Source organism: Thalassophryne amazonica, chromosome 7 (genome assembly GCF_902500255.1).
Source record: "Thalassophryne amazonica chromosome 7, fThaAma1.1, whole genome shotgun sequence".
NCBI classification, from domain to species: domain Eukaryota; kingdom Metazoa; phylum Chordata; class Actinopteri; order Batrachoidiformes; family Batrachoididae; genus Thalassophryne; species Thalassophryne amazonica.
Window position 1 is genome coordinate 32,965,642 of NC_047109.1, and position 23,704 is coordinate 32,989,345.

The following is a 23,704-nucleotide window of genomic DNA, read 5'->3' on the forward strand; positions in this document are numbered from 1 at the left end:
AAGCTAAAATTAAGTCTGATGAAACATCTGTCAAAATCTCAGTATTTATTGACTCAGGATCTGATGCCTATTTAATTCATACCTCTCTTGTCAGGACGCTGAATCTTAAATTACATCGGCTCCCACGCCCCCTGGAGGTTAAAGCTGTGGATGGCAGTCTGTTGGGGAGAATTATTCATCGCACCCAGTCAGTCCAGTTAACTTTTTCTGTGGAGCATTCAGAGAAAATTAGTTTCCATATCTTTGAAAATATGACTCACCTCGCCATCTTGGGGCACCCCTGGCTAAAATAACATTGTCCTAACTTTGACTGGGCCAACAACCAGATTATTTCATGGGGGCCCAGCTGTACCCACACCTGTTTAGTCAGAAAGGGGGAGCCAGCTGTAGAACTTAACCCAGATCTTTCAGGGGTACCTTCCTGTTATCATGATCTGGCACTAGTGTTTAGCAAAGCCAGGGCAAAGTCCCTGCCACCCCATCGTAGCTATGACTGCACTATTGACCTCCTTCCTGGGTCTTGTCCCCCTAGGGGGAAATTATTCTCGCTCTCCGCTCCAGAATGCCAAGCAATGGAGGAATATATCAATGAATCCCTAGCCACAGGGCTTATTCGGCCATCATCTTCCCCGGCAGGTGCCGGTTTCTTTTTTGTGGAAAAGAAAGATAAGTCTTTGCGACCATGTATTGATTACCGGGGGCTTAACGAGGTCACAGTAAAAACCCTTACCACTACTTTCCTCAGCGTTCAAGCTCCTGGAGGGGGCCAAAATTTTCACTAAACTAGATCCTCGCAATGCATACCATCTGGTCCGGATTAGGGATGGCGACGAATGGAAAACCGCCTTTAATACTCCCACGGGCCATTACGAGTACTCGGTGATGCCATTTGGGCTCACTAACGCACCAGCCATATTCCAGGGTTTTGTGAATGATGTGTTAAGAGAGTACTTGAATAAATTTGTGTTCTTATACCTAGATGACATCTTGATTTTCTCCCCCGATGAGGAATCTCACAAACTGCATGTCTGTACTGTACTACGCAGGTTACTGGAAAACCAGCTGTTTGTCAAGGCGGAAAAATGTGAGTTTCACAGGCCCTCAGTGTCCTTTCTGGGGTTCGTTTTGGCTGAGGGGGAGATACGTATGGATCCATTAAAGGTAGCCGCTGTATCCGAATGGGCCACACCTCAATATCGTAAGGAAGTGCAACACTTTCTTGGTTTTGCCAATTTCTATAAGAAATTTATCAGAAATTTTAGTACCTTTGCACAGCCTTACCTCCACCCACCAGTCATTCGTCTGGTCCCATGAGTGTGAGGAGGCTTTTCAGGAGCTAAAGAAGCGATTTACGTGTGCCTCTGTGATGCTCCTTCCAGACCCTAGCCGGCAGTTCCTGGTGGAGGTGGACGCCTCAGATGTAGGGTGGGGGTCGCCCTGTCTCAAGTAGGTGCCACAGACAATAAACTGCATCCATGTGCGTTTCTCTCAAAAAAGTTATCATCAACCGAACGCAATTACAGCATAGGTCACCGCGAACTCTTGGCAGTTAAGGTGGCCTTGGAGGAGTGGCGGCACTGGTTGGAGGGGGCACAAGTACCTTTTCTCGTCTTGACCGATCATAAAAATCTTACTTACGCGTCGCCAAAAGGCTTAATGCCCGACAGGCCCGGTGGTCCATTTTCTTCAGTAGATTTAATTTCACCCTATCCTACTGCCCAGGGAATAAGAACGGGAAGCCGGACTCCTTATCACGTAAATTCGAACCTGACAGTTAACATCCTATGCCCCAACCCATTCTGCCTTCCACCTGTTTTGTTTCAGCTCTTTCCTGGGGCATTGAGGATAAGGTGAGAGTGGCTCTAGGGGGACTCCTAGACCTCATGACTGTCCTGCAAACAGGCTCTTAGTCCCTGGCACTCTGAAGGGGAAAGTTATTCAATGGGCACATGACAGCCCCTTTGCCAACCATCCCAGCATTAGAAAGACTACTTGGTTAATTAATCAGCGGTTCTGGTGGCCCAAGATGTCACAGGACATTAAGGAATATATTTTGGCTTGCCCAGTATGCGCCACCCACAAGGCTTCCACACAGAATCCCTCTGGTGAACTGCTTCCGTTGTCCATCACAAAGTGTCCGTGGTCTCATATTGCAGTGGACTTTGTCACCGGGCTGCCCGTTTCTCAGGGGTTCACAGTCATCCTAACTGTTGTTGACAGGTTCTCTAAAATGTGTCATTTCGTTCCCCTGCCCATGTTGACCTCAGCTAAGGAGACAGCAGAAGTCCTCCTTTAGAATGTGTTTAAGCTACACGGATTCCCCATGAACATTGTCTCCGATCGGAGTCCACAATTTGTTTCTCATTTTTGAACTGAGTTTTGTAGGTTGGTGGGGGCAACTGCGAGTCTCACATCTGGTTTCCACCCTCAAGTCAATGGTCAGGCTGAACGGATGAACCAGGAGTTGGAAAAGGGGTTACGGATCCTGGCCTCGAGCAACCCGACTTCTTGGGCCACACAACTGCATTGGGTGGAGTTCGCACACAATTCCTTGCCTTCATCCTCCACAGGGTATTCTCCATTTCAAGTTGTCCATGGCTATCACCCCTCTCTTTTCCCCTCCACAGACTTGAACTCACTTGTTCCATCTGCCATGGTGCAAATCATGCGTTGCCGGAGGACCTGGGAGCGGGCACGGCAGACTCTGCTCAAGACGTCGTCTGCTTATAAGACTGCAGCCGACTGTGCCCGTACGCTGGCCCCACCGTATACACGTGGTCAGAGAGTATGGCGGGACCTCCCTCTCCGTGGGACCGTTCGCAAGCTGGCTCCCAAGTTTGTTGATCCATTTCCTGTCTCCAGGGTCATCAATCCGGCGGCGGTTTATCTGCAGCTGCCTCGGTCTCTTCGTGTACATCCATCTTTCCATGTCAGTCGTATCAAGCCAGCCAGGTCCAGTCCTCTTTGTCCCCCGGCCAAGCCCCCTCCCGTCGCACGGTTCGTGGAGGGTGGTCCTGTCTTCTCTGTTCGTCGTCTTCTTTCGTCTCGCCGCTGTGGCCGGGGGGTGCAGTACCTGGTGGACTGGGAGGGGTACGGTCTGGAGGAACGCTCCTGGGTGCCCTCTCGGTTCATCTTGGACCCTTCGTTGATCAGGGACTTTCATGCTTCCCATCCTGGGGTGCCTGGGCCATCTGGAGTCGGCCATGGGGGAGGGGTGATTTCATGAATGGGGCTTGTATGTTGTGTCTTTTTGTTTCTTTATTTTGTAGCTACCATTCTTTGTCACTGCCATGTTTGGTGGTGGGATCTTTCTGCTCTGTCCTCTGCTTGGTGGTGGGCGTTTCCTTGCGATCCTCTCTCCAGCTTACCACACCCCTTCCAGATCCCTCCACACACACACCTGTTTTACATTTCCTGCTAATCACTCCCTCTATTTCAGTCACACCCGTCACCCTGTCTGGTTGCGAGATTGTTGAGCCTTGAGCCACTTTTAAGCACTTATTCTTCTGAGCATTTCTGTCCTGTTTTTGTCTACCCATGTTTTTGACCTGCCTGCCTGTTTTTGACACTGTCTCTGCCTAATGCTTCGGATCCTGCTGCTTATCTTGGTAAGCCTACCTGTGTCCTGAACCCAGACTGTATTTTCATTAAACTCTGTTTTACTGACATCTGAATCCTGCATTTGTGTCCAGCCGCACCATCTCGGTAAGCCTGACAGCTTTTCAGATAACTTTGAAAACCATCACCGGACTAATTATCTTACGATAAGTTTTGGTCTGATAATTCTTAGACCACTAACATATTTTTGGAGATGTGGTAAACAAAGCTGAGTAGTTACAAACATCTATGAAATCTAAAATCAGTTAAGTACCTACCTGTTAAATGTTTTATAGTAGATGTGCAGTTCTATCCTCCGCAAACAGAGGACAGCTGGTTGCAGAATAAACCACTCTATCCTCTGCAGGCAAAGAAGAACTGGTCACAAAAAAAAGACTCAATTCTTTTGACCCCATACTGATACGATGACAATATCACCCAAGTCATCCAGAGGCATACAGTTTTAACTTATGGTTCAAATTTTAACCAAACTAATTTCGGACATGTTATTTAAATTAACGTCATGTCTGAAGTTTTATACAGTGAAAATATCAGCTATATGTTTTAGTTTTAAAGTAATGCACTAATTTTGAAGGTTTTAGTGTGGACATGCTGTGCCCAGTGAATTATGGGTAAGTCAGTACATTCACGACAGAAGAAATGGATTTGAGACGTTCTGATAAGGCTCCACACGGACAACAGCATTAAACTCTTTATATATTGTGCCTAAAACTCTCATGAATATATCCTCTGGGTTTATAGATGTTGTTGTGTTTGTTTTATATAAAAATGCCAGAAGAAGCTTAGATTGCTCCTCCATTATTTTCATTTGGAATCACTGCAATCGATTCTTGTATGCTACTAGAGTTCTGCTTATGTCAAACATTGTCTGTCATCTTTGTTCCAGAGTAATATATAAGATGTCTGAAATTCAGTTTGCAATTATTAAATTCCACACATCTTAAACGTAGCTGACACGGATTGTCTGGAATTTTGTTTAGGCAAGTTTTCGGTCTCTACTGCCATCTACTGGCCAGTAGTGTTCATGGCAGTATTCACCCTAGTACTGAGCATCCAGTAGTTGGCAGTGTTGTATTTATTTTGACACTGGTTATATCAGACTGTTATCTAATTACAACTTGGCTTTTTTTTTTTGTTTTGAAAATGCCTTTTCTTACAAATAAAAAAGTGGCATATTTTACAAAAGCACATTTATCTGTAAACTCCAACACACGACACACCTCAACGGAGGCACATTTTAACCATAATCCTTTGCCAGCTGTCTGTGTTTGTTACAAAACTTCAGAATTAGTGCATTATTCAACATTAAAAGATATGTTATATTTTAACTTTGTACAAATGACAGAATTGACATTAATGGAGTTATTCTATCAGTATTAATTTTATTTATAAACCAAACCATAAGTCAGCCCCAAATCAGAAAGATCTGGGATGGCATGAAAAATGCTAAATAATGCAGTGATCCTTACATTTGCTTTGACTTGTATTTCATGTTTTTCTGTGGTATACTCCATTTCATTTGTTCATATACATCCATTCCTGAATTTAAGGCCTGTAACACTTTCCAAAACAGTTGAAATAGGGACAATTTCTTCAAAATAGAAGGATTAAATCATGGGGGTGTTTTAATACATGAACATTCCCAAGCCTCTCAATATGTCTTGGAGTTTACATCAATCATTAAAAAATACAGAGTGTGCTACTGTATCGGGCAGTACAGTGGATTAGTGGTTCGCACTGTTCCCTCACAGCAAGAAGCCATGGGTTTGATTCCCAGCTGTGGCCTTTCTGTGTGGAGCTTGCATGTCATCCCTGTGTTTGCGTGGATTCTCTCTGGGTTCTCCGGCTTCCTCCCACATCCAAAGACACGTAGGTTCAGTGGAGTGGAAACTTGTTGTTGTCGTCTGTAGGTGTGCATGCGTTTGTTTGTCTAAATGTGGCCCTGCATCAGACTGGCGTCTTGTCCAGGGTGTACTCTGCCTCACTTCCTATGACTGCTGGGATAAGCTCCAGCCATCCGCGACCCTTAATTGGAGTAAGCAGTTGAAGATGAGTGAGTGAGTGTGGTAATGTATCCCAAACCTGTGTAAAACAGGCTGCGCTCAAAAACTGACCATGCTGGAAGGATGACAAAGCTAAGGTGAATCAAAAAAGATCCCACACCTACTGTAGTACCCATAGTTTTTACAAAAACACTCAAAAGATACAAATACTAATTCTTAAGCAAAGCCACGAATTATAGCAACTGGCCTCAGTTCTTTAGTTGAGAACATCCAGAGTGTTGTGCATATAATCTGTATAAGTGGAATGTCAACACGGAGAAAACTATGCTGGTGAGTCCAGATATGACTCTGCAATCAATACAATATTGATTTTAATCAACAGAGGAAAGTTTTATTAACGTGAGGGAACAAATGCCAGGCTGCTGATGTCACTGACCACAGTGAGGTAGAATGGAAGAGCATTCTGTGTAATGAAACTCTGCTGGCTCTTCATGAGTAACCATATTAGAACTATTTTATGGCTGTACATTTTTTTTGTACATTTGTTGTCTGTGTGTTCACTGAAAACATCATGCACATATGAGAATATAAATTAATAACTATTGGGATTTTAGATCCCTGAAATAATTAGCAAACCTGTAAAACATATAGCTAAAACTGCCCCAGCCCCATCTGTTATTTCTCATTAAGGTTCACATTTTTGCATTAAACTAGATATAGAGTATCTTGAACATAATGTTTATGATCAGGACATTATTTAAAAATAATTGCTTTTCATATTCTTCCATTCATACTAAAGGTAGACATCTAAAAATGTGCATGTCTCATGTTTTCATTATAAATGCTCCCAATTGCGGTATTGTGTTGATGCAATGTAGCATAAATGTAATGATTAATGTAATGATTAAATATGCACAAGTGACTTACATTTGATCCAAACATTCTGAATGCCATATTTGAAGAAAACCTGCGTTACTTACATGAATTTTAACCACAAATACAATTTTTGTGGGTGTAAAGCCTGAGTCACACAGAGATAAGCTCATCTCTCATCTTCAACCGCTTAGCCGGGATCGGGTCACGGTGGCAACACCTCCAGTAGGGGACCCCAGACTTCCCTTTCCCAGGCCACATTAATCACCTCTGACTGGGGGATCCCGAGGTGTTCCCAGGCCAGTCTGGAGATATAATCTCTCCATCTAGACCTGGGTCTTCCCCGGGGTCTCCTCCCAGATGGATGTGCCTGGAACAACTCCCTATGAAGGTGCCCAGGGGGCATCTTTACCAGATGCCCAAACCTCCTCAGCTGGCTCCTTTCAACGCGAAGGAGCAGCGACTCTACTCCGAGCTCCCCACGGATGATTGAGCTTCTCACCCTATCTCTACACCAGCCACCCTCCTAGGGAAGCCCATTTTGGCCGCTTGTACCCACAATCTAGTTCTTTCAGTCATGACCCAACTCTCATGACCACAGGTGAGAGTAAGAATGAAGATCGACCAGTAGATTGAGAGCTTCACCGTTTGGCTCAGCTCCCTTTTCGTCACAACAGTACGGCAGAGCAAATGCAATACCGCCCCTTCTGCTCTGATTCCCCGGCCGATCTCACGCTCCATTGTCCCCTCACTCGTGAACAAGACACAGAGGTACTTGAACTCCTTCACTTGGAGCAAGACCTCATACCCAACCCGGCAATCCATCAACACAGAGACAAGCCTGTCTGTGATTTAGGAGAGTCACTGACATTCTGTGTTGCAACTCCCTCAAAAATAGTGGACTTTGTGGGAAAGAAACTGCAGTCACATATATGAGACTCCTTTGCATGCATAACATGTCTGCCTATATGCACAAAGGTATGCTACCTTTGTGCATATAGACATGCAGGTTCTGCAGAAACCTCCAGAGTTCTCTCAGGGATAACAAAATATCACAACAACAAATAACAAAATACTTCACTGACTTTACACTAACAAATAATACATTTTAAAATACTTCTATTACTTTTTCAATCATTACATTACAACCCCAATTCCAATGAAGTTGGGACGTTGTGTGAAATGTAAATAAAAACAGAATACACTGATTTGCAAATCCTCTTCAACTTATATTCAATTGAATACACCACAAAGACAAGATATTTAATGTTTAAACTGATAGACGTTTTTGTTTTTGTGCAAATATCTGCTCATTTTGAAATGGATGCCTGCCAACACATTTCATAAAAGCTGGGACAGGAGCAACAAAAGACTGGGAAAGTTGAAGAATGCTCAAAGAACACCTGCTTGGAACACTCCACTGGTGAACAGGTTAATTGAAAACAGGTGAGTGTCATTATTGGGTATAAAAGGAGCATCCCCAAAGGCTCAGCCATTCACAAGCAAAGATGGGGCAAGGATCATCACTTTGTGAACAACTGCGTGAAAAAATAGTCCAACAGTTTAACAACAATGTTTTCTCATCATTCAGTTGCAAGGAATTTAGGGGTTCCATCATCTACAGTCCATAATATAATCAGAAAATTCACAGAATCTGGAGAACTTTCTACACGTAAGTGGCAAGACCGAAAACCAACATTGAATGCCCGTGACCGTCGATCCCTTGATGTAACACAATGATAAACATACCACTGTCCCAGGTTTTTTTAAACGTGTTGCAGACATCCATTTCAATATATATATATACTCAACAAAAATATAAACGCAACACTTTTGGTTTTGCTCCCATTTTGTATGAGATGAACTCAAAGATCTAAAACTTTTTCCACATACACAATATCACCATTTCCCTCAAATATTGTTCACAAACCAGTCTAAATCTGTGATAGTGAGCACTTCTCCTTTGCTGAGATAATCCATCCCACCTCACAGGTGTGCCATATCAAGATGCTGATTAGACACCATGATTAGTGCACAGGTGTGCCTTAGACTGCCCATAATAAAAGGCCACTCTGAAAGGTGCAGTTTTGTTTTATTGGGGGGGATACCAGTCAGTATCTGGTGTGACCACCATTTGCCTCATGTAGTGCAACACATCTCCTTCACATCATCCGTGAAGAGAACACCTCTCCAACGTGCCAAACGCCAGCAAATGTGAGCATTTGCCCACTCAAGTCGGTTACGACGACGAACTGGAGCCAGGTCGAGACCCTGATGAGGACGACGAGCATGCAGATGAGCTTCCCTGAGATGGTTTCTGACAGTTTGTGCAGAAATTCTTTGGTTATGCAAACCGATTGTTTCAGCAGCTGTCCGAGTGGCTGGTCTCAGACGATCTTGGAGGTGAACATGCTGGATGTGGAGGTCCTGGGCTGGTGTGGTTACACGTAGTCTGCGGTTGTGAGGCTGGTTGGATGTACTGCCAAATTCTCTGAAACACCTTTGGAGACGGCTTGTGGTAGAGACATGAACATTCAATACACGAGCAACAGCTCTGGTTGACATTCCTGCTGTCAGCATGCCAATTGCACGCTCCCTCAAATCTTGCGACATCTGTGGCATTGTGCTGTGTGATAAAACTGCACCTTTCAGAGTGGCCTTTTATTGTGGGCAGTCTAAGGCACACCTGTGCACTAATCATGGTGTCTAATCAGCATCTTGATATGGCACACCTGTGAGGTGGGATGGATTATCTCAGCAAAGGAGAAGTGCTCACTATCACAGATTTAGACTGGTTTATGAACAATATTTGAGGGAAATGGTGATATTGTGTATGTGGAAAAAGTTTTAGATCTTTGAGTTCATCTCATACAAAATGGGAGCAAAACCAAAAGTGTTGCATTTATATTTTTGTTGAGTGTATGTGTGTGTGTGTGCGCGTGTCATCATGTTGCCTGTGAAAAACTATGTCACAGAGACATTCCACGTCCATGTACAAAGACAATAAAACAGCTGACACACGCGGTAAAATGGCTGCAGCAGCCATTAAAACAGCGCAGCAGCCGTTTTAACCTGTGTGTCAGCTGTTTTATTGCCTTTGTACATGGACATGAAATGTCTCCGTGACATTGCTTCTCTGACAATCTGTGACAATGTATCAGATCTGATCACATCTGTGACTGCACAGATCTGATCACATTTATTAGATCTGATCAGATCTGTGACATTTCACGTCATGTACAAAGCCGCAATTAACAGCTACGACAGCTACACAGATGTGTCCACTTACCCCAGACTCTCCACAAGTTTATGCTTACACAACCCTTCAGCAAGTACTTCAATGCTGCTGTCTGACAGGTGATTGACGCTCAATCTGAAGACAAGCAGGATAATGTTGTCATGTCCAGCATACACAGAATAAACAGTCTGTAGTAAAGTATCTTTTATAATGCTTACTTTACAGCTGTCAGCTTACAGAAGGACGGTTTCAGCTGTTTGATGCCATAGTCACCGATGTTGTTGTTATCCATGTCGAGCCCCAGAAGTTTCTCACGGTGTTGAAACACAAAGTTGAGCGCGGCACAGTCACTTGAGTGTACATTACAATATGCCAGTCTGATGAAGTTGGCTGCGATGCCTTGTGCTGTTATCTTGGCGATGTCTTTGCTACCTGTCTCAAAGATGCAACGTAACATCCACAGGAAATTGGGCAAAGCGTGAATTTTCCTGCCATCAGCGCTGTCATAGTGTGGTAAGCCGCGAAGGTGGGACTTTACACTCGTTGAAAGGTATGATTTTAATAAAGCTCGTTTTTTCTTTAATAACATTGGAGAAACCACATTCTCCATCAAACTCTTGTGATCCTTGGAAAGCAGTCCACACATGAAAAGATTAATAAAATGAAGGTGCTCATTTGATGCAAATGGTTTCTTTTCCCTGATCTTGGATAATCTGCCCTTACAGGTGACGCAAGACAGACACAGTGATTCCTGTTTCCTGCTGCACTCTGTGAAGAACTTAAGGATGGAGTTTGGCTCATCCTTGTCATCCAACACAAGAGCAAATGCTGCCAAGAAGGACTGTAGAGTGATGTGGAGAAATTCAAAGGTTGCAGGGCTTCCTCTTGCATCATAATCACTAACAGGTCTAAGAAAGCCCAGGAGGAGGTCCTCCTCTGTAAGCCCACAAGCTGTGATCTCATCTTGGTGACAAATAAAAGCGTCTCTCTCCATACCTTGAAGTGCTAGCTTGGCAAATGCAGCTAGGGGCCTTAGACCTGCTTTGAAAGTCTCAAATGTACATCGAGAGCGTCTCCTCAGCAGACCTGGTGCAGGTATGGCTGAATGGCTGAGGAAAACCTCAGACAACAGCAGGAAAATGTCAGTGAGAGTGACACAGATTTCGGGCAAAACAAAACTATCATGAATGGCATGAAGGTGTCTAAAACTCTTGAATACAATCCAACAAAACAATGGGATGGTACACAGGCCAGAAAGGTGGGGGCTAGCATCCAGCTGAACTGAAACCAGGTCTCGATGTTCTTGTTCCTTGAAGTGCAGATTGATGTAAGTCTTTAGATGAGTTGGAGAGAACCCCCTGAGAGCCACCTTCTTTCTGATCACCTTTCTCTGGATTTCAACACCTGATCGCGCTGTCAGGACCTTTATTGATCCTTTGAGTAATTTCCCACAAAGCAGGCTAATTAGCAACAAGAGGGAATGTGCCTTTTCCTCTGGTGACACCATTTCAGGTACATTTATCAGGTCTACATTGTCTTGAACCTCATCATAGCCATCAAAGGTAAAAATCACCTTCTCAGGAAAGCGCACAATATAGTCAAACACCTCGTTATCTGGATCTTGATCAGGGTAGCAGTTGTACTTGAACAATAGGTCTCTGAGAGAGATCTGGTCTGTTTCCTTGAAAGTAGTGAACATCCTACAACGAAACTTGAAGAAAAAAATGGCATCAGTCTTCAGCTGCTTCTTGGACCACAGGTTTTGAAGCTTCTGAAGGAAAGTAGATTTTCCCACACCAGCATCTCCAGTAACAAATATTGTTTCACCTTGAAGATCACTGGGTGGGCAATCCTCTAGGAGTTGGTCAAGTCTCTCCAAGAAGCCAATACTTTCATTGGAGTCGTTTAAGAGTTCTATTAATGTGTCAGTGTAGAGATCCTCCAGCCGTGTCTCCTCTTTCTGGCCATATGACATAATGAAGCAGGAATCCTGGCCGATTTCTTGTCTCAGCTTCTCACAATACCTGCTGACTTAAAGAGAATAGAAGGCAAAATTACTACTATAGCAAGTGTTAAGTGATGTATTCATGCTATCAGTTACAAACAGGGCCAAAATTGTTGCCACTCTTGATTTTCAGCTGCACACTAAAAACATTTAAAAAAAAAAAAGGGGGGGGGGGGAATCCATTGTTTTATCATGTGAAGATTTAATAAAAAGTCTAAAACTAGTGAAAAAACAAAAATCTGAATAATACCTAGTGGGAAAAAAATAAAATCTGAATAATAATAAAATAACGACACAAACACAAAATGTGCCATGGATACAATTATTGGCATCCTTCATCAATATTTGGTTAAAGAACCTTTGGCATCAGCAGCATCCTTAAAACCAGCAATCTTCAAGTTTGTTACACACATCTGGTACTAGTTTCTGCCAGTCTTCCATTGCTATGTGTTCCAGCTCTTAAAATTGCAGGAACCTTTTGTGTAGTGGCAGATTTCACCTCTGTCTATTGGCTCAAAGTTTAAAACTGGCCTTACAGTGCATCCAGAAAGTATTCACAGCGCTTCACTTTTCCCACATTTTGTTGTTACAGCTGTATTCCAAAATGGATGAAATTCACTTTTTTCCACAAAATTCTACATCTAATACCGCATAATGACAATATGAAAAGGGTTTGTTTTTTTTGCAAATTTATTAACAAATAAACAACAACAACAAAAAACTAAGAAATCACATGTACCAAAGTAGTCCATTTTAACTAGGAATGTCTGGAGAAGCCCAGAAATGCTGAAAGCTCTGGGTGTGGAAGGACTGTCTTGGATGAGACAGTCTCTTCAACATTGCATTGAGGTCTGGGACAGTGCCTAAGAAGTGGTAAACTGGGGTGGTGGTCCCCATATTTAAAAAGGGGGACCAGAGAGTGTGTGCCAATGACAGAGGCATCACACCGCTCAGCCTCCCAGGTAAAGTCTATTCCAGGGTGCTGGAAACGAGGGTCCAGCTGAAAGTCAAACCGAAATTAAGTCAAACCTCAGATTGAAGAGGAACAATGCAGGTCCATCCTGGCCGTCGAACAACTGACCAGCTCTTCACTCTCACAAGGATCCTGGAGGGTGCCCAGGAGTATGCCCATCCAGTCTACGTGCATTTTGTGGGCTTGGAGAAGGTGTATGATCATGTAGCCGGGAGATACTGTGGGAGGTGCTGCAGGAGTATGGAGTAAGGGGGTCCCTTCTCAGTATGGTAGCATGCACTCTACCATACTGTTGTGATGAAAAGGGAACTGAGCCAAAAGGCGAAGCTCTCGATCTATTGGTCAATCTTCATTTCTACTCTCACCTATGGTCATGAGGGTTGGGTCATGACCTAAAGAACTAGATTGCGGGTACAAGCGGCCAAAATGGGCTTCCTTAGGAAGGTGGCTGGTCCTCAGAGATAAGGTGAGAAGCTAAGTCATCCGTGAGGAGCTCGGAGTAGAGCCACTGCTCCTTCGCATTGAAAGGAGCCAGGTAAGGTGGTTCAGGCATCTGGTAAGGATACCTCCTGGGTGTGTCTCTAGGGACCAGCTCCAGGCACGTCCAGCTGGAAGGAGATCCAGGGGAAGACCCAGAACCAGGTGGAGAGATTATATCTCCACACTGGCCTGGGAACGTCTCAGTATCCCCCAGTCAGAGGTGATTAATGTGGCCCGGGAAAGGGAAGTCTGGGGTCCCCTACTGGAGGTGTTGCCACCGTGACCCGATCCCGGCTAAGCGGTTGAAGATGAGAGATGAGCTTGTCTCTGTGTGACTCAGGCTTTACACCCACAAAAATTGTATTCCAGATAAGTGGTTGAAGATGAGAGAGAGTGATGAGTTAGCAGTGCATATCAGAGCACAACCCAAGCATGAAGTCAAAGGAATTGTCTGTAGATCTTCGATACAGTATTGTCTCGAGGCACAAAACTGGGGAAGGGTACAGAAACATTTCTGCTGCTTTGAAGGTCCAAGTGAGCACAGTGGCATCTATAACACATAAATGAAAGACATTCTGATCCACCAGGACTCTTCCTACAGTTGGTTCCCGTCTAAACTGAGCAATCACGGGAGAAAGGCCTTAGTCAGAGAGGTCACCAAGAACACAATGGTCACTCTATCAGAGCTCCAGCATTCCTCTGTGGTGAGAAGAGAACCTTCCAGTAGGACAACCATTTCTGCAGCAATCCACCAATCAGGCCTGTATGGAAGAGTGGCCAGACGGAAGCCACTCCTTAGTACAACCCCAATTCCAATGAAGTTGGAAGGTTGTGTAAAATGTAAATAAAAACAGAATACAATGATTTGCAAATCCTCTTCAACCTATATTCAATTGAATACACCACAAAGACAAGATATTTAATGTTCAAACTGATAAACTTTTTTGTTTTTGTGCAAATATTTACTCACTTTTAAAAATGGATGCCTGCAACACATTTCAAAAATGCTGGGACAGTGGTATGTTTACCACTGTGTTACATCACCTTTCCTTCTAACAATACTCAATAAGCATTTGGGAACTGAGGACACTAATTGTTGAAGCTTTGTAGGTGGAATTCGTTCCCCTTCTTGCTTGATGTACGACTTCAGTTGTTCAACAGTCCGGGGTCTCTGTGTCGTATTTTGCGCTTCATAATGCACCACACATTTTCAATGGGCGACAGGTCTGGACTGCAGGCATGCAGGCAGTCAAGTATCCACACTCTTTTACGACGAAGCCATGCTTTATAACACGTGAAGAATGTGGCTTGGCATTTTCTTGCTGAAATAAGCAGGGACATTCCTGAAAAAGACGTTGCTTGGACGGCAGCATGTGTTGCTCCAAAACCTGGATGTACCTATCAGCATTGATGGTGCCATCACAGATGTGTAAGTTGCCCATGCCATGGGCACTAACACACCCCCATACCATCACAGATGCTGGCTTTTGAACTTTGCGCTGGTAATAATCTGGCTGGTCTTTTTCCTCTTTTGCCGTTTTGACGTCCATGATCTCCAAAAACATTCTGAAATGTGGACTCATCAGACCACAGCACACTTATCCACTTTGTGTGTGTACATTTCAAATAAGCTCGGGCCCAGAGAAGGTGGCGGCGTTTCTGGATGTTGTTGATGTATGGCTTTCGCTTTGCATGGCAGAGTTTTAACTTGCACTTGTAGATGTAGCGACAAACTGTGTTCACTGACAATGGTTTTCTGAAGTGTTCCTGAGCCCCACGGTAAGAGCCTTTACACAATGATGTTGGTTTTTAATGAAGTGCCACCTGAGGGATCGAAGTTCACAGGCATTCAATGTTGGTTTACAGCCTTGCCGCTTACATGTAGAAAGTTCTCCAGATTTTCTGAATCTTCTGATTATATTATGGACTGCAGACGATGGAATCCCTAAATTCCTTGCAACTGAACGTTGAGAAACATTGTTCTTAAACTGCTGGACTATTTTTTTCATGCAGTTGTTCACAAAGTGGTGATCCTCGTCCCATCTTTGCTTGTGAATGGCTGAGCCTTTTGGAGATGCTCCTTTTCTACCCAATCATGACACTCACCTGTTTCCAATTGACCTGTTCACCTGTGGAATGTTCCAAACAGGTGTTCTTTCAGCATTCATCAACTTTCCCAGTCTTTTGTTGCCACTGTCCCAGCTTTTTTGAAACGGGCTGCAGGCATCCATTTCAAAATGAGCAGATATTTGCACAAAAACAAAAAAGATTATTAGTTTGAACATTAAATAGCTTGTCTTTGTGGTGTATTCAATTGAATACAGGTTGAAGAAGATGTGCAAATCATTGTATTCTGTTTTTATTTACATTTCACACAATGTCCCAACTTCATTGGAATTGAGTTGTAAAAGGCACATGGCAGCCCACCTGGAGTTTGCCAAAAGGCATCTGAAGTACTCTCAGACCATGAGAAATAATTCTCTGGTCGGATGAGACAAAGATGCTAGGCGTTATGTTTGGAAGAAACGAGGCACCATCCCTACCGTGAAGCATGGTGGTGGCAGCATCATGCTGTGAGGATGTTTTTCAGTGGGGAGAACTGGGAGATGAGTCAAGATTGAGGGAAAGATGAATGCCGCAATGTACAGAGACATCCTGAATTAAAACCTGCTCCAGAGTGCTCTTGACCTCAGACTGGGGCGACGGTTAATCTTTCAGCAGAACAATGACACTAAGTACACAGCCAAGATATCAAAGGAGTGGCATGAGGACATGTCTGTGAATGTCCTTGAGTGGCCCAGCCAGAGCCCAGACCTGAATCTGATTGAACATCTCTGGAGAGATCTGAAAATGTCTGTGCACCGACACTCCCTATCCAACCTGATGGAGCTTGAGAGATACTGCAAAAAGGAATGGGTAAAACTGCCCAAAGATAGGTGCACCAAGCTTGTGGCATCATATTTAAGAAGACTTGAGGCTGTAATTGCTGCTAAAGGTGCATATACAGTGGGGTAAAAAAAGTATTTAATCAGTCCCTGATTGTGCATGTTCTCCTACTTAGAAAGATGAGAAAGGTCTGTAATTTTCAACATGGGTACACGTCAACTATGAGAGACAAAATGAGAAAAAAAATCCAGGAAATCAAATTGTAGGATTTTTAAATAATTTATTTGTAAATTATGGTGGAAAATAAGTATTTGGTCACCCACAAACATGCAAGATTTCTGGCTCTCACAGACCTGTAACGTCTTCTTTAAGAAGCTCTTCTGTCCTCCACCTGTTACCTGTATTAATGGCACCTGTTTGAACTTGTTATTTCTATAAAAGACACCTATCCACAGCCTCAAACAGTCAGCCTCCCAAACTCAACCATGGCCAAGGCCCAAAGAGCTGTCGAAGCACACCAGAAGAAAATTGAAGATGTGCACCAGCTGGGAAGAGTGAATCTACAATAGTCAAGCAGGATGGTGTGAATAAATCACGTGGAGCAATTGTAAGAAAATGGAAGACATACAAGACCACTGATAATGTCCCTCAATCTGGGGCTCCACGCAAGATGTCATCCCGTGGGGTCAAAATGATCATGAAAACAGTGTCAAAATCCCAGAACTACACAGAGGGACGTGATGAATGAACTGAGAGCTGAGACCAAAATAACAAAGGCTACACACTACGCAGAGAGGGGCTAAAATCCTGCAGTGCCAGGTGTGTCCCCCTGCTTAATTCAATACGTGTCCAGGCCCGTCTGAAGTTTGCCAGAGAGCATATCGATGATCCAGAAGAGGATTGGAAGAATATCATGTGGTCAGATGAAACCAAAATAGAACATTTTGGTAAAACTCTTTTAGTCATGTTTGGAGGAAGAAGAATGCTGAGTTGCCTTCCAAGAACACCATACCTACTTGTGAAGCATATGGGTGGAAACATCATGCTTTGGGGCTGTTTTTCTGCAAAGGGGACAGGACGACTGATCTGTGTTAAGGGAAGAATGAACATGGCCATGTATCGTGAGATTTTAAGCCAAAACCTCCTTCCATAAGTGAGAGCATTGAAGATGCAACATGGCTGCGTTTTCCAGCATGACAATGATCCCAAACACACCACTCAGGCAATGAAGGAGTGGCTCCGTAAAAAGCATTTCAAGGTCCTGGAGTGGCCTAGCCAGTCTCCAAACCTCAACCCCATAGAAAATTTGTTGAGGGAGTTCAAAGTCCGTGTTGCCCAGCGACAGCCCCAAAACATCACATATAGGAGATCTGCATGGAGGAATGGGCCAAAATACCAGCTACAGTGTGTGCAAACTTGGTGAAGTCTTACAGGAAACATTTGACCTCTGTCATTGCCAACAAAGATTATGTTACAAAGCATTGAGCTGAACTTTTGTTATTGACCAAATACTTATTTTCCACCATAAATTCTATAAAAATCCTACAATGTGATTTTCTAGATTTTTTTTTCTCATTTTGTCTCTCATAATTGAAGTGTACCTATGTTGAAATTTACAGACCTCTCTCATCTTTCTAAGTAGGAGAACTTGCACAATAGTGCAGCGGATAACTAAAAAAATACTTCAAATGGTAATGCAAGCACCAAATTTGGCACACATACTCCTTAGACATTACTCTTTTAAAAATGCCCAAGTGACCACATGAACTTTCAATAGGTTTCAATAGGACATAGGTGTCTGGTGATGCCGATATCCTTGCAGAAGAACAAAGTTCCAAGTCTTTAGGTTCCTCGTGCTCCCTGCCATGCAGTATGGTTGTGAGACTTCGATGTTAACCAGTGACCTAAGGCAATGATTGGATGTCTTCAGTTACCAGGTCACTTCAGAGGATCCTTGGGTACCACTGGAATGTCTTAATATCAACGAGTGGTTACTAAGACAACTAAGATGAGAAGTATCACTTGCATGTGAGGGGAGCATCAGTGTCAACAATTTGGCCATGTGGTGCGATTCTCTGTGCATGATTCAGCAGGCAGATGAGCGCTGTAACTGGCCAGTAGCAGGAGAAGGCCAAAGGGATACCCACTGTTCGAATGGCTACAGCAGATTATTTTATTATATGTGGGAACGGACCTCTTGTCTGCCTGAGTGGCTGCCATCCAGGACACAAGGCGTTTCTGTGAGGTTGTGGATATGGTAATTACAGGACCAGCACATGCATCTAGACATGACTTTGCCTTGAGTTAACAAATTTGAAGTGAACATCCCAAATGAGTGTATCTTGGTTGATTTCTAATTTGAGTCTGATCTGGTTTCAGCAAGACCCTCTGAAGACTATTCATTGCTGTGATTTATTCTGCCCTAGCAGTCGTAGGGATTGATTGATTCATTTTAGTTTGTTTATTTGTTTGGTCAGCAATAGCTTGCTCTTTATTGTATCTCCATGCAAACAAATCAGCAACAAAAAAGGCATCAATATTTGGAACTACATGAATTATAAACCTTCCAGCTTTGTTTGAAAGCAGAAATGCCAATATTCCATTTGCCCAGATCTTAATGTGGTAGCATGGGTAGCTCAGCTGTTTATTTTCAAATTCAGTATATGTATCTTCTAATTTATCTGCCAAGGGTCACCAACCCTGGTGCTGGAGGGCACCTGCCCTGCATGTTTTCTAACTCTCCCTGTTCCACTCCAAGGCAACTAACTGTATCAGGTGTGTTCAGCCAATCAAGAGCTGGAAAACACCACTTTTAATAAAATCAGGAATGACTTGAGTAGGTAGATGTGGAAAATGTACAGGGCAGGTGCACTCCAGGAACAGTGTTGGTGACCCCTGTGACAAAGTGATCCAGACAACAGGAAGCCAACTGAATACCATTGTACAAATTAGCAGCAGGGAATGCTCCAGGCATGAGTGTGTTTCATGCACATGGTTTCACTGATTAGTCCCTTGCATCAACTCTAAAGCCCCTTTCACACTGTGTGGAGAAAAGATTATGTTGTTTTGCCCCTGTCTTAAAGTAACCCTAATGATGTACTTGTTATTATTACACTAATTGCACAAATTTGTTTTTGTAGCCACTAACGACTGGGAGTGAAGCATGCTGGGGTCATTCTGAACTGGGAGTGAAGAGCTGGGGTCATTATGTTTTTGAACTTTCAGATGCCTGTTGATTAAAGGAATTATGTGCGCCTGGGAGTTTGAGATGGCCACTCACCCTCCCTTCGCGCACACACTAGAAAAGAGGGGGCAGAGCCATGCTCCGATAGAGTCTGCTGCGGGTTGCGTGCGAACGTCCAGCCGGTTGACAAGCGCACTCTGCCGAAGGTGTTGGCTCTCCACCTTAAAGGCGTCACGGTAAGAGAGAAAGAGATATTTTATGCGCTGCAACCACTTGTGTTTGATGTAACTGCTTTTGTGGGGAATAAACATACGCCTGTTTGTTCTAGCAAAATGCAGTCTGTGTGATCATTTCTGTGTGCCGATCTGACCGAACCTTGTTTCAAAACACACACCGGCCTGCTTCGAGTTGCTTCATGTGGCGTCATGACGATGCAGGAATGTTTGCGTCAGGTGTGCGCAGCAGGGGGCAGAGAGGAGGTGATGATGCAGAGGAGGATCTGCAGGCAGTCTGGCTGCAGCCAGACTGTGCACTCTGATTTCTCTTCTAGTTTATATTTGTTCTTGTGCAGAGCTGCAGAGCTGCACAGCTGTAGGGCTGCTCTCTGATTTCTGTTATAGTTTATCTTTCTTTTATTGACCACGAGTTGCGTGCATGCGCGCGGGCCTGCGTGCACGAACAAACCATCTGTGAGTAAATGTGGAGATGTCTGGAGTTATTCTTGATGTGGACATGTCCTGTCTCTGGCAATCAGTCTGTGAGCAGGATTTATGTCCTTTTTTGTCCTTTATTTAACACAATTATGAGAGAGTTTGAGGGGAGAGCAAGGAACTGCCTGCAGCCAGCCAGTTCTTTTTTCTTTTAATTATTCACATGTGCGCACACGAACGAACTGTCCGTGAGTAGACTGGAGATATCTGGACTTTTTACTGGATGTGGACATGTCGTGTCTCTGGCGATCAGTCTGTGAGCAGGACTTTTATGGACTTTATTTAAACACAGTTGTGAGAGAATTTAAGCGCAAGGACCTGAAGCTGCAGCCAGGCTGAGCATTTAATTTTTTCTGTGATCTTTGAGCATGTAGTTTTACTGCATTGTGTACACGGTATAAAAACAATCCTCTGTGATTTATACTTCGGGAACAATAGAACACAGCAGGAATCATAAACTGGTGTTGGGTAACATTGTATTGTGAGGGTGTGGCTTCCAGTCACATTGAGTACTGTTGCTTTGCCCTGACTTGTGTTGAATCCACTTCCTTTCTGCATCCTGTGCTCAACGCAGAAAAAATTAAACATGTTTAATTTTTGGCGTCCGATTTGCTTCATCCTGTGCGTTGTCACGGTGTTGCGGCTTTGAGCTGCATTGTCTCGGCACTAGGCTGCATCCACGTGGCGTCATCATGACACCGCACGATGCAACTCAAAGTGGGCCCGGTGTGAAAGGGGCTTAAGTGATGACCTTCAGTTGAATGAAAACCCACAGAGTACTCCAGGGATGACCAATAGTGATACTTACTGGGATCTGTGTTCACCACCGTCAGCTCCTTCATGTGATCACTTGGCTTGTAATTGATCTCATTCAACCACGGCTGGAGATCAATGTACGCATCACCAACTTTATACAGGATATAAATGAAAAATTCACAAGCCTCCTCTCCTTTGCATTGGATGAACTCCAATATTTTGCGTACCTAAAAAAAAAAAAAAGATGACACAATATAACAATATATTTCAGAAGGAACTGGTCAAAATGAAAGCTTTATTGAACAATATTAAAAACTGCCTTGACTGAAATACCTGATCTGGCTTGGTGAGGGTACGCAGCACAATCTCAACATCTTCTGGACAGAAAAAACCAGAAGCCAAAAGGTTGTCCAGGATGCATTGAATGCTCCTCACCTTGGACACCAGAACCTCTCGGTAGAAGGTGAGGAGGTGGAGGCACGGCACCACGTCTTTTTCCATCTGACCCATATTTATGGAACAACACACAGTCACGACTGTGGGACAACAATCAGACAAATGAAAGCATGTCAGATTTTATACATCAGCAAATACATTCTGATAAGTCAATTAGGACTGCAACTCACTATTATTTTCAGAATTAATTAATCGATCAGTTATTTTCTTGATTAGACGATTCATTGTTGGGTCCTTAAATCAATGTCAAAAAATAGCGAAAAATTTCAATTATTGTTATCTAAATGTCTTGTTTTGTCCACAGCCTAAATATATTCAGTTTATTGCTAGAGAGGATTCAAGATAATAAATCAAGTCAAATAAATGAGAAAATATTCATATTTAAGAATCTGAAATAATTTTTTAAAGACGTAAAAATGATTAATGAATTATCAAAATAGTCCAGTTAATTTATCGTTACAGCTCTAAAGTCAATTACAACTACAACAACAGCAGTGCTTCATAACAAATCAGGAAATCAGGCTCTTTCAAACAAATGAGGATTGCAGGAATGCAAAAATGCTATGAAACCTCTCCTGCAACATTTTAAAAAGTGCTTGTGATATACAGTTGGGTACATTCATAAGTGTTTAGGCAGTGCCACAACCACAATGGAGTTGAACCAAAACAATCAACATGTATTTGTAGTGGAGACTTTCATCTGTAATTCAAGGCATTAAACAAAATACTGCATTAACATTTTAGGAATTACAGCCATTTTTATACACAGCCTTTCCACTTTCAGAGCCTACAAGCCATTGAACAATTGACTGAACAGCAGTTTTGTGACCAGGTGTGGCCCGATCCCTCATTATTCCATAAAGATTGAGCGGACAAAACGCCTGGAGTTGATTCCAAGTGTTCATTTGCATTTGGTAGTTTTTCTACGGAACTCTTAATATGAGATCCAATGATACAGTGCACCCGGAAAGTGTGGAATTTACAATTATTTTGAAAAATAGTTTCCCAGCTTATCTGACCAATAAAGATTCTCTTCAAACCAGAGCAATCAGCAGTTAGGACTCATCACTGCACAGAAATGGCACTCAGTGAAGGGGCTAACAATACAGTATGGCTCAAGGATTCAGATTCCACTACAGCTGCTGCTGTTGGATCTTAGAGCATCTTATGATACTACTGATCACTGCATATTATCAGACAGACTTGAAAATAATTTCGACGTGGCTATCCATATGTAGCTATATCAATAATTTCAAATTCTATTTGTACATAGCGCGTCCTTGTTATGATTAGGGATTACGGTTAGGAGCTGTTTTAACATAGTTTAGGATTCTACGTATCAACAGCAAATACTAAAGGGATAATAACCAAGCGTGAGGTCTGTATGGGAAAATATCAGACCGAGGTGTTGACTAGGGTTGAGCTGGGTACTCGTCTGAAACGAGTATCTGGCTCAACCCTAGTATAACATGTCAACATGGCAACATGTCATAATCTGTAACAGTGTCTGGTTTCAATGACAGTCTTTGAAACGTGTCAGTAGCTTCTGGGAATGTTTGCCATGTCTGCCATGCAGACCATTTGCCATGATTGGCAAAGAATGACACTGTGTCACAGCCAGTGAAGGCATGGAAAAATGGAAGCCCCAACTGACTTTTTCAGGTCCCAACGTAGCCACAATTTCATGGACTGGAATATGTCTGAATCCACACCAGTACCAAAGGCAATCCACAGTTCTTCCAAGCCAGTGTCTTGAAACTTTGCGACTGCGATTACCACAACATCAGTATCTACTGTGCGGATCATCACTTGTGAATTTCCCTGCTTGACAATGTCATTCACATGAACGAAGATCCTGGTGTTTGCCTCTTCATGTGAACATGCATTAACTGCAGGGCTAACAGCAACTGAAGTGCCAAGAACTTCCTCATTAATGTTGCTGAAGATGAGTTTACTTCAGCAGTTGGACAGTTCACACATTTTGTCGCCAGAAATTTAAACAATTCTTGCTTGTTTTCATTGTTTCTAAGGAAGCTCTGCCAATTTCCAGGTAGGCGTGAGGAAGAATGAACGTGGCGTCTTGTGCCAGAACCGGTTTTATTGTTTCAAAGAACTTAAATAGAAACACTCAACAGAACTATGTATTTTATTTAGCACACAATGGGTGCTCTGTAGGCATCTAGCATAGCATAGCATTTAACAATTTTTTATTTACTACAGATAATAACCTTGAAGCAAAGAACGGCAGAGCACCCAACAGAGCTATTCTAATTAGTACACGATTGGCGCTCCATAGGCATGAACCCATGTGGTGTTGTGTTAGGCTAATGAACTGAACTTTATTAGAGGAACTAATATAACATTTTCTTTATTTACTACAAACACTAACCTTGAAGTGATAAGATTAATGCAGACAACTTAAATTCTCAGTGTAATATTTCAAAGTATCACATTTTGTTCACTTTTACTTTAATTTTCATCACTTCATCACCTCCTTTTGTTTTAGTGAAACTGATTATTTG

General features: G+C 43.1%; 1 protein-coding gene across 2 annotated transcripts in view; it reads right to left on the reverse strand.

The window, feature by feature from the left end:
- Nucleotides 1-23,704, reverse strand: part of nod1 (nucleotide-binding oligomerization domain containing 1) — a 47,699-nt gene that overhangs the window by 17,509 nt on the left and 6,486 nt on the right. Inside the window, exons 2-5 of one of the 2 annotated variants that reach the window (XM_034173981.1) lie at nt 21,060-21,262; nt 20,779-20,953; nt 9,951-11,763; nt 9,784-9,867 (exon numbers count right to left, since the gene is read on the reverse strand). In XM_034173981.1, the coding sequence (XP_034029872.1) occupies nt 9,784-9,867; nt 9,951-11,763; nt 20,779-20,953; nt 21,060-21,236 (2,249 nt within the window). In that variant the 5' untranslated portion in view covers nt 21,237-21,262. The remainder of the gene's footprint in view (nt 1-9,783; nt 9,868-9,950; nt 11,764-20,778; nt 20,954-21,059; nt 21,263-23,704) is intronic. The other variant, XM_034173980.1, reaches the window with a different exon arrangement.